The sequence below is a fragment of the Perca fluviatilis genome, chromosome 20, assembly GCF_010015445.1.
Source record: "Perca fluviatilis chromosome 20, GENO_Pfluv_1.0, whole genome shotgun sequence".
Taxonomy (NCBI): Eukaryota; Metazoa; Chordata; class Actinopteri; order Perciformes; family Percidae; genus Perca; species Perca fluviatilis.
The window spans coordinates 6,542,221-6,554,455 of NC_053131.1; the positions used below are offsets into that span (position 1 = coordinate 6,542,221).

A 12,235-nucleotide genomic window follows, 5' to 3' on the forward strand; every position below is an offset into this window, starting at 1 on the left:
TCTGCTCTAATAAGCATTCTCAGTAGGCCTGTCACGATAACAAATTTTGCTGGATGATAAATTGTCCCAGAAATTATTGCGATAAACGATAATATTGTTGTTGAGAGACCATTTGCATCTAATATAATGATAATGCCATAATAATGCAGGTACACCTTTTCAAAGATCAATACACTTTTATTTCTAAAGAATATTTAACACTGGAACTGGAAGACAATATCCACAATATGTCTTTGAGCTCCTTTAGTATGTCGTCTTTCACGCTGATGTACAGTTGTGGAATTGCCGTTTGTGACACGTATGTTCTCAGACTACAGACTCTGTACTACATTTTACAATTATGTAATACTAAATATTATTAAATTTAAATAATATATAATTAATAAATTAAATCTATCTATCTATATGGCTATCTGCCACATGGCGAGTAAATGTTTGTACGAAAATAGTTCTGTTTTTCAGTCTTCATTTTGGTGAAGGTGCGGCTTCTGCTCCTCTGCAGGTTGGAGCTTCGGGCGGGCGGGCCAACACACACACACACACACACACACACACACACACACACACACACACACACACACACACACACACACACACACACACACACACACACACACACACACACACACACACACACACACACACACACACACACACACACACACACACACACACACACACACACACACACACACACACACACCTCTGATATACTTTCCACTACTCTGTCCAGTGTAGGCTTGTACCGAGTAACACGGTTGATATCGCTCATATACTTTCTTTTTTTGACGGCGCCTTAACTGCAAAGTGGAAACCCTGTCCCAACTCTCAACTAGCGTTTTCTGTCTCTGTCTCTCTCTCCGCCTGGAGTCCCGCCCCCACACAAAGACCATGCGACTGACAAGAGGGTTCACTCCTCGTTACGCTAAGGAACCGAGAGTGGTCCTCCAGTCTCTTTGGTAGAGAGAGACGAGAAAAACAAACAAGCATGCAAATGGAAATTATCGCAGCTGGAAAAATTATCGAGCTAATTTTTTTTATCGTGTGATCAATTGATTTATTGACTATCGTGACAGGCCTAATTCTCAGTAATACAAGTCCTTTTGTAATTTTGCAGGTAAAATTGCAAAAGGGCCTCCTGGATGGCCAGGACCCTATTTTGGGAACCACTAATGAAGTTCAGGGCCAAGATGAAATATATGACAGACCAACCTGTAAACAAGGGCTAGAATATTTAGCATGGTGGCCACGTCTGGGTGGTCATGTCCAGAAGTCTTCTCCAGGTCTTCCAGGGCCTGTTTGCAGAGGGGCACAGCCACCTCGTACCGGCCCTGGGACGCGTACTGGATCACCAGGTTGTGGAGGGTCCTCAGACGGGCTGGGATCTCATAGCCTCCCTGCTGGGCAGCAGCCGCCGCAGCGCTGCCGTGGGTCGGCTGGACTGGAGACGCACGGAGGAAGGACGAAGGAGGAAGGAGAAAGAAAAGATTAGATGGCAGGACACACACCTCTGTGCTTTTGATCAATTCATTACAATTGTACTGCATTTGGGGAATAATAATAATAAAAATAATCAATCAATTAAGAAAATCTTTTTTCTTATCTGAGACAGAGAGTTTTGTTAGATTTTTTACAATTAAATTAAATTAGAGTGATGTTGCTTTATTATGTTAACTGGTGATTTTTAAAATGCCAATAGTTTTGGTCCTCAGATTATTTTCTTGAATAATCAATTAATCGTTTTAATTCCATAAATCCCAAAATGACAATTTCAACGCGTATATTTTGTCCGACCAACAGTCCAAAACATCAAGATTTTCAATTCACTGTCACAATAAACTAAGAAAAGCTTAAAATACTCACTGAGAGGTTGGAAATAAGTCATGTTTGGCATTGTGTGTTTAAAATAGTACTCAAAAGGGGATGTTGATCATTTTTCTTTTGATCGGCTAACAGATTAAATTGTTTTAGCCTTACTATTTTCTATGATTGTTCTACTTATATGTACCTTCCTTGTTGGTTTAGCTTAATTTAATAGTTTTTTTTTTCTATGAAATGATGCTGAAAAAAATAATCTTCATCATCTGACAAATGCCAAGTGTTAAAGACGTCTCCATAGGGTTTAAAATAAGCAGGTTACATACTGACTTGTTGGATTACGTGTTTGAATATGAATCAAACTTTGTTTTAAATATCACAGTTTTTCTCCTGGCTCATTTTAATAATTAAGTTATTTGTGTTTCTACAAATGGGTCAAAGCTGAAACCACAACAAACAAACACCAGCTGGTTGTTAACATATGGCCTGCAAACACGATTAATATTCACACATAAACAATGACCTCCTTCTGCTACAGTGCCCAGCAAATGTGCTGGTTTCTGTGGGTTACATTTAACGGACACAGGAGCACATGATGAAGAGTGTCTCTCATAACATTCAGTCATATTGTGTGTGTGTGTGTGTGTGTGTGTGTGTGTGTGTGTGTGTGTGTGTGTGTGTGTGTGTGAACAACATCGTCCATAGTGAAGTGTCCCAGCACCAGGTGATTCTACCACCACTCGCACCATTAACGTCAAAAACAAACTGGCCGCTAAAGCGCCGTAAAGCAGGGCCATTTTCATTTTGGCGGCCATATTATCTGATCTGTCAATTCACACCAGCTGCAATCAGGTGCGCTGGAGCTATAGTTTTGGTGTCAATATTCAAAACCCCCAAGATATTCAGTTTATCACAGAAGGCAAAGAAAAGCAGCACATCCTCACAATTGAGAAGCTGGAACCAGTTTATATTCAGGATTTTCTTTGAGAGAAATATCTTGAGACTCTACAGAAATGCAACACAGATCTCCAGCTGGACTCGAACCTGGTACATTGTGGTTCACAGATGGCATCTTAAGCCAGAGGGGCACACCGACCTCAACCAGTTTCACAAATCACACTCAGTTTACCAGTCCTGGGTAATACTTGTTAGGACACCCAATCCATTGCATTATGGGAAGTGTAGGATGCACCACTGTTGGAGCTTGAACATTACTAGGGATGTAAAAGTTAAAATAACTCAGTTTCTGCTTTCTACCATTCTTTTTAAAATCTTTATAGAGGTGCAACACAGAATCCCTGGAACAGAGAGTTAGCTGAAATATAAATATTAGTACAGAAAAATCTGTGCGTACAGTATAAGCTTAAGGCCAATCTAAATAAAGGCAAAGCTGTCATCACCATTATCTTTGTTCCTGCTGACAGCAATTTACCAAAACCCCAAAAGCTGTCTGAATAAGCTTGAGGAGGAAAGACATCTAATCCACACAGAGACACACTCATACAGCTCTGTTTCACACAGAGTATTGCCATTGAAAACAACATTTAATGATGCATTTCTACAAACTGCACCGGCCTACTACTGCCTTACCATCCTCTCTCATCCGTCCAATCTCTTCATTCATTCATAAACACAGTACTTTAAGCACTGCAACAAGTTTGCTCATCTGTTCTTTTGATTTTTCTTTCTTTTCTTTTTTTTTTACTTTTATTTGATGCAACAAAGGAGTAGCAGATATTTAAGTTTGGAAACATGAAACCAATAAACTACTGCTTCACTACCCTCCAGGCTACCACCCATCTGTTTCTTATTTTTGGTCCTTTAAGTGTTGTATATACCGTCCACAAAACTAGCTTCTTGACTGTATTTACTGTAAGCACTGATGTAGGTGTGAGCAGGAATGTGTGGGTGTGAACAACAATGAGAATCTGAGACATGTTTATGTGGAAAATGGGTGTGCCTTCATAAGTATTGCATTACAATGGGATGTTTTAAAAAAAATGATGTTTATCTCAAACCTCACTTATAATTACCAACAGTTCATTTTCAAAGTGTTGTGAACAATTCCCAATTTTAAATTCATCGTTCAAGCTTGGAAAAACTGGTTACCTGACATATTTAGGCAACCAAAGACAAATGATTCCTTGTTCAAATGGATATTAGGAATTGTGTTTATCAGTGCCAGAGGCCTTTTTGCTAAATAACTGCCCTATCCATTGGTATAAAACCTCAACAAAATTAATAAAATAAAAGCTACAAATCATTCTAAATACATATTCTGCTCATCCATCTTCTCGGTTTGCAGCTCCAGAACTTATTTCACCTCAATAACTCAGAAGATCACATATTTTTTGTAATCATAATGCAGTATGGACACTCCTTTTATTGAGATTTATAGTGCAGAAAGTTAATCTGGCGCTCCCCCTATTCCTTATCCCAACTATATTTTATTAAAGTCTGTCACTCCTGTCAAGTCATAATTCATATTCAGTCGGTGCTGCTCAACACAGCAAAGGCTCTATTAAAACTGTTAGGAACAAATGCTGCAAACAGCGTAATGAAGCCAGTTTTCCATCTAAAAACATGAAACAAATCTAGTCCTATAATTTGACACAGTACCCCCAAAACAACCTGCTCTGCTTCCTCTGCTCTACAACCTGCACTGCAGTCATAATTTGGGCCAAAACACAGATAAAGTCTGGATAAAAACCTGAAATTACACCCACAAAATACTGCAAGAGGGGGAATTACTACTGGACACACAAACGGAAAAGCTGGTTTCTTTGAGAGCAATAACACATATTGTTAAATGTAAAAAAAGGGGAAAAAAGTGAAACTTAATTTCTTGCATCAGACATAAAATATGCTGTGCTATGTAGCAGACATTGTTTATTAAACTTTCTGCCAAACCTCCAGCTGGTAGGTTAAATTAAAACAAAAAAAAGTTGAACAAAGAAGAACAAAGAGGGACAGTTTGGCTCAGAGTGATCTGAGATCAGAGTGTGAACCAGTCTGCTGTCCATTTTGTCAGAAATTTTAACTGGCTGGCAAACTGGTGCCAGAAGCCAAATGGGAATTACCTCGGTGCAAAAAAGGGTTTAAAGAAACTCCATCAATGCCAAGTTTGTGTGCCATTTTTTGGAGAGACCAGAGGCTTGTGAGTCACTTTGTCAGTTGTCCCAAACAACATTAAAGCTACGATATATTTCTTTGAATTAAGCTCAATGAGTGCTGTAGCTCTTCTGGTGGGGTGTTGGGAATTAACTGTAATATAATCGCTGACAAATGAGGCTTTGGTATTTGGTTTCACAAAGAAGTAGAGGTTAAAGTTCTAACTTTTTTTTCTCCAAGGTATTATTGATCACATGTTTAGATTTTAAGCATTTCATTTATATTTAAAGCCAAAGTTCATAACAACACTACTGTGGTCTTTTGCCAAACATTATTTCACCTGACAACTGCTACACAAAAAGAAGACACTGTAGAAATCCTGGAACTATATTGCACCAATCTGTTTGGGAGGTTTTCACCCCATTTGGCCTCCATCCAGGCTAAACTAGGTCCTGACTAATGAGCCTTTACAGCCAACACAGCTTTACTGTCTGGGCTACTGAGCTATTGAAAGACCACCCCATCAAACACTGAGAGAAGGTATGGACATGAAGAGTGGGGGCAAAGAGGCAGGGAAGAGGCAGGGAAAGTTTAAGTTGACAGAGGTGAAGAAACAAAGATTTGTAAGGATTTAGAAAAGTTCAGAAAGCGGTGTATGGAAGGAGAAACTATATATTATGGCATATACTGTACATGCTAACTCTGGGGACATCCACTGACTAGACTTTGGTATATTATATAACTGTTGCTGGTGCAAAGATTGCAGTTTTGTTTCCAGAGAACGAATCAATTTTACAGAAGTGACATTTTCTAAATTACTGCAACCATCAGAAAAAGAAAATCTAATTTCAAAGACCAGTATTAATGTTGTGGAACTATTCCATAACACATTTGAGGACACTATCTTTCCACTTGACAAGAGCTCTCCTGCACTTACATCAATGTCCCGACCCAGGAAGTACATTTCATATCTGTGCCCAGAACTGAAAAAATGCTTGAGAATCCCCCGGGGAGTAGAGGGAAGAAGACACTTACTGCCTGGGGCTTGGTCGTCCTGGTCATCTGGGAAGAGATCGTCCAGAGTCTCTTTACTGGAATCAGAGTCCTTATCCTCCTGACAGGGGAGTGAGTGAGTGAGTGAGAGAGGAGGAGGGAGAGAAGGAGGACAATGAATGAACTAACTCAATGTTTTCCAAATTCTTAAAAGAGCATTACCGACTACTTATTTATAAGCTGATGCAGTTGTTTTGTAGCCTGGGTCCAGTCAAGCACATGTCAAAGTGTTAAAATACTTGAGATTGTTTATACTGATAACTTTGAAAATCGACTCAGCTGCTGACGAAGAGTTCAGGGAAATGACTTAAAATGGAAAGGAATCAGTGGGAGAGAAGTTACAGGAGGAAAAGAGACTCTTACAAAAGGAAGAAACAGACTTAACTTGTTTAAAAGCAGAACATCTAGAGGTTAGAATGGGACATGAGAGCTTATTCAGATACTTGACACAAATAGTTGAAATCACAACAAATGAACCACTAAGGACAGCTTAAGACATTTTTCCCTTTTTGTTTGACTGATTTTCATATATGAATGTTTGCCATTTTCTCAAGAACTACTTCAAAACACACAAAATCTGGGACACGTATCCCATAATTGTCTGGCATTATGTGTTATTTTGATTATGTGTTATTTTGATTATAATGCAGACTTTGAAAGATCAGAATATTTTCTATTATCATAATAGTACAGTCTTTGTAGAAGTATGTGCTCTCCGAGTGACTTCTAGTTTGCAAATGTGACCCATGAATGAGCAGATTATTACTCCAAACTGCCTTGTTTTTGGCATTTTCATCAGTAGTGTGAGCTAATTGTTAGAAAAATAGCGTGCATACTTTAAACACAGACATATGACTTCAGCTGCAGACAGTAAGGTGGAATTTGCCCTAGTTAGTTTGAATGTGATGCATTCTTGACATTAATCTACATATCTGTTCTCATTGGTTAGTCACCATCTAATACATTATTGATATCTGTGAATGACCTGGAGTCTGTCCACTCTTTTTCTCCCACTAGAAGGTACCACAACTCAGGGTATGCTGATACAGAGTACTGATCCAAGTACTCTCTTTCCCCCAATTTTTAAATCTGTATCACTAAATGACCTCACTTAGAACATTTTTATGTGAGGTAGCATGAAGCCAAAGAATGCTGTGACATATAAGATGTCTGGTCACAGGTTGGTTTCACCGAGACAAATTTAAGAATTTTTAAAGACCATTTCGAATGAAATTTAAGACCTATTTCACAACATAAAAACCCCGCCAGATGTCAGAGTCCGGAAAAATCGTCTGAAAGAATTCCCTGATATCCTCATTCGCATTTTTGGACTGGTGTAGTCACCTTGTGGAGGACCCAGAGCACCTCCGTCTTGTTGGCACTGATCCAAAAGCAACACGGAGGTCTCTGACGGAAGTTCCGGAGCTGCTGCGTGGGTCTCACCTAGATAGCATGGAGGTAGTGCTGGGGCCGGGCCTGGAGCCGCCAGATACTGAACTGGCATTAGTTAGATGTTTCTCAACTCCAGTGCACGTACACCCAGTGTTCCTAGTTTAATTGCTTTCTTGCATAAGAAGCAGTAGCCCTAAATTCAGCTGTTTTTTTGTCTCTGGTACAATCTGAAAGAGACTCGCGCCAATAACACAAAAGCTGATTGGCTGCAATATAAGTAGCAGTCGTAATAGAGCGAATTATATTCAGACTAGCGAAAGAAAGAACTACAACACCACGGAATTTAAAAAAAAAAAAAAAAAGCGCTGCAGCAGCATTTCAATGAGCATTAGAGGTAGCGTTACATGGATTTAGGAAACTTAAGACCTGTTTAAAATAATTTAAAACCTAGAACACAACACTAATAAGAAAAAAATTTGATTTTGAAATTTTAGACTTTTTTTAGACTTTTAAGACCCCGCGGAAACACTGGGTCAAACGTTATATTAAACATGAGGACTCACAGATGGGGACAAGTCCTCGTCGTACTTCTTCAGCTGGTTCATGAACTCCAGGTGCTTCTTCTCCTCCTCCAGCTGGGCGACGCTCTGCTCGCTCTTCTGCAGTTTCTGCTGCGTCCCGGCCAGCTCGTCCCTTAGCCACTGGTTCTCCTGGCAGAGCCGGCGGACCTGGGCCCGGAGCTTCTGCTTCTCCGACTCCACCGAGCTCAGGTGGCTCGACAGCGCCATCATCACCTGGGCAGAGGGGGTTCTTTTACACACTAGAGTTGCTTCATGGTTCAATAATAATCATATCTCATATTTTGGATGTTTGGAGAATGTCTTTGGGGTGATCAACTACACAATATTCCCTGCATCCCTGAGCTACAGTGCTTGAACATGCTCTCATTTGGATGAGTCAGCTCAGAACCACCTTAAAAACAATATTCACACTAATCCCCAGTCACTCCTAGCTACAATCATCCTGGGCTGTTTTGAAAAACATTTAGACCCTTAAAAAGGGACTATACTTTTAATACAATGCACAAATTACATTAAACATCAAGTATATTCAGGGTTCGTACACCTTTTCCAAGGTCAAATTCAAGCACTTTTCAAGCACTTTCAAGGTCCATTTTAAAACTTTTTCCAGCACCTTACACCACCGTAAAATATATACCAATACATAGTCAAAATTATTATTTAGTGTTTTTGTCACATTAAAAGACATAATACTATAAACAGCCAAAATTGTGTTTCATAATAGCAGAAGGATCAGATATTTAAGCAAAACACAACTTTTATTTTTCAAAATGTATCACTGTCTAAGTAGACTTTGCTTGCTATCCAACCTGCCGGAGTCAATGTCAAAACAATTACCCCAAACAAAATCGACAGGTTCACTTCACTAACCCTGAATTATCACCTTCTCTTCATGGTTCCTAACATAACATACAGTAAGACAGCTATGGAGAGGAGCACTGAGTGGGAGGATCTGGGCCAAATGACATGCAGCTGGCTCATTCTGTGTCAAAATCCAGGAAAAAAAGATGGTGCACCCTCTTAGATTTTGCTCAAAGTTTATGCTACCCTTGATGTCCTTTCACAGTTTTTTTTTCCAAATCTAGGGCATGCTGTACAAACTTGTAATGGTTCAGTCATATTGACATGTTTGTCTTCCAACCTACAAAGTTTGAGCTGCCTATGAATTAATGTCCAAATATTGCTTCCCAGATAATGTGATTTTAAGGCTGTAAAACTGAAGTAATTTCAAGGGCTAAAAATATGAAGACAGGATTTGAACAGAAATATTTTACCGGCCTTGGTTTTGGGACACATTCTTGATACAGACAAGGTTTGAACAAAATCTGAGACAGTGCAACAACAACCTGTAATTCCATTTTAACCCAGAAGACTGACAGTGCACAGGCACCTGCCTGATAAATAGCCTATATTAATAAAAAAAAAAATAAGTACTTCATTGCCAAGACATATACATTTATCTACTGGAATAGAGCAGTGTAAATATTGCATAAGGACATCCTCAACCTTACAGTAGGCTACTTGTATGACATGATTTCTGTTCAGCAATCAACGATTGTTGTTATGCACCGGGCTAACGTTTGCAGGTTAAAGGGGTAGTTTAACGTTACAGTTACTGTGATGTAACTTTGGCTATGTTCACTGCATATTCCACAAATGAACGTGCCATAACGGACATGCAATACTAAAATTACATTATCACAACAAGTACTCACAGTCACTTAGCCTGCGAATTCTTAGCTAGAAGTTACTAGCGTCAACAAATAGGCGCTAACATGTACAGTAGGCTACATCAGTTGGCTTACTTGAAACTTACTTCATGTGACTCGAGAGCGCGGACCCGCCCATTGTGAAAAGCTGCACGTATTTTTTGCAGACTTTACAAGAGGCAACTTGTAGGGTTTGTCTCCATTTAATCCATAATTTGTATTTTTCATCTACCAGCCAACGTTCATTGAAACGACAACCTGCCGGCAGCGATATTACGAATCCCACTATGGCCACGCCAAGACCCGCCCTTCAATACCATTTATTGGCCAGGTGTCCATGATGCTTACGCAAGGTAGTGTAACCGTGACCAATCGGCTATCCTAACCTTAACCACTCGAGGTGAAATGCCTTACCCCAACCAATCGAGCTGCTTCTTAGGGCGGGTCTTGGCCTGGTGGCAGATCGCAGTCACACAGGGAGCAGGTTTAATTTTAGGCTCTCCAACATTTTATCTCTCCATTTAATAAACTAACTATTCAGTAAGTTAGGTATTTGTTGTGAAAGAAATACAGTTACAATTTCAAGCATTTTATCCAAAATTCAAGCACTTTTCAAACCTTTAAACACAACATCAAAATTCAAGCATTTTCAAGGATTTCAAGCACCCGTACGAACCCTGTATATTAAATCTAAGGCAAATAGTGGCAGATTCACTGGCTCCATCATGTGTAAATGAGGGTACTAAAACTGCCAGTGTTAATAGTACACTTCCCACCAGAACTAAATATGTGTACACTAGTGTTACTGTGAGGCACTTTGGGTAAAAGCATCCATCCATAAGGTGAAAGGCTGGGAGGGGTGTAATCAGACAAAAAGTTTGAGGCATACTGACATTTGCAGTGTTAAAGCAGGAAAATTATGCAGCAAAATATGAAATCACACTCTACAATAACTGTAAGCTACCCAAAATGCTGAAAGTGGATATTAGAGTCTGCATGGTGCAGTGTATTGTATATTTATCAGACAGAGCCTGCTGGGAGATGGAGCTGAGAGGCTGAAGCATCAACAGTGACTCATAGGCCAGTGTTTGCAAACTGAGCAACGACAACCAATTGGGAGTTTTCAAACTTTCTCTGAAAAGAATCTGCATTTTTAAGATGTTTTTTTTTTTTATCTGAGCTGTAAAGGCGTCTGTCTTTGTTTCTGTTCTCTTTCTTCAGAGAGGATTTTGGGAAATCAGTATTTTCCACCACCCGCCTATAGGAAGGGAATTGGGTCTTTGAAAAACACTAATTTTAGAATACTGTATGTAAAAAAATGTATATTTAAAAGAGACAAAAAAGGCAACATGGTGTATGATCTTTAAAGAGGTTACAAGTTTGCATTTGAACTTATGTGTATGCTTTGTTTTCTTTGTCTGTTATTATGTACAAGACAAACTGCTTTCAACTAAAGGCCAGTCAACACCAGAAGCATTTTTGAAGCATTTCTGGAGCCATTATGAAGTCTGTCACTCTTCATTCTCGGAACCTCTCTTTTTAGCCAATGTCCAGACCTGTAACCCCTCTCATGGAGCATACCTGAAAAAAAATTGTTGTCCACTGAACGTCTGATATTTGTAGACTATCAAAAAGGTAGAGCTCCAGCAACAAAAACATCATCTTATTTTATTCTTTTGAAGTGTAGAAATCATACACCAGTTTTCCCCATGTCATTTTTACTGGATGTGCCAGAGAGGATTAAAACCACTGTATATCTAACATCACGCGCTTGTCATCGGGAAAATTAAATAATATTCAATACAAATCAAATTTTCTTCCCCCAGTTTTATCAAAATGTTTACCTGCAGCGATTCAGATAAGAATACATGCTGGTTTGCAGGTTCACACCCTCACACAAAAAAATGTTGAAACCTGTGCTGAAACTGTTACTAAAGAGCTGTGATTCCCTGTCCTCACGATCGCCATTTTAAATGACATCACGAGAAAAAATATGACATGCCAAAACTGTATTACTTATATTTTGTATATATTTTTATATATTATTTGTTGATCCAGGGCCCCTAGGGGGTCCTCAGAGTTGCTGCGGTGGTGGGGATGGGGGGGGGGGGATACTGATCAATGGTTTAAAAAGAAAATATGTCTGAAAATATACATTAACATGAATCCAACATATTAGTAAAGATAAATGTTTTTTTCATGTACACAACATTGATGATAGGCTTACTGGCCTATAGGTAAGGTAGCCATCCACAGATACAGTTAAGCTTAAAGGTTTTACTATGCCACATTTCAACATTAAAACACGATGTATAAATATATGAACATGCCAACCATTTTTTATTTTAAAAGCTTGGTATTGTATGCACCATAAAAAGGTATGTCTAAAGGCTTTAGGCCGCCCTTAATGTTATTGTAGGCCCAGTTTAATATGCAACTTAATTTTATACAATATATGTAGAAGGGGGTCCCTGCTCCTTTTCTTTTTCAGGACCTTGGCCTAAAATACGTTTTATGACCCCTGGTCTAGGCAGTTAAAGCCAGGATATTCAGCATTTCCCTGTTTAGAGC

General features: G+C 39.2%; 1 protein-coding gene across 5 annotated transcripts in view; it reads right to left on the reverse strand.

Annotated features, from left to right (window-relative positions):
* The window catches only part of klc1a (kinesin light chain 1a), a 55,692-nt gene that overhangs the window by 35,230 nt on the left and 8,227 nt on the right, over positions 1-12,235 (reverse strand). For all 5 annotated transcript variants that reach the window (XM_039785103.1, XM_039785102.1, XM_039785104.1 and 2 more), the window contains exons 3-5: positions 7,938-8,168; positions 5,965-6,043; positions 1,213-1,441 (exon numbers count right to left, since the gene is read on the reverse strand). In XM_039785103.1, coding sequence (XP_039641037.1) covers positions 1,213-1,441; positions 5,965-6,043; positions 7,938-8,168 — 539 coding nt within the window. The remainder of the gene's footprint in view (positions 1-1,212; positions 1,442-5,964; positions 6,044-7,937; positions 8,169-12,235) is intronic.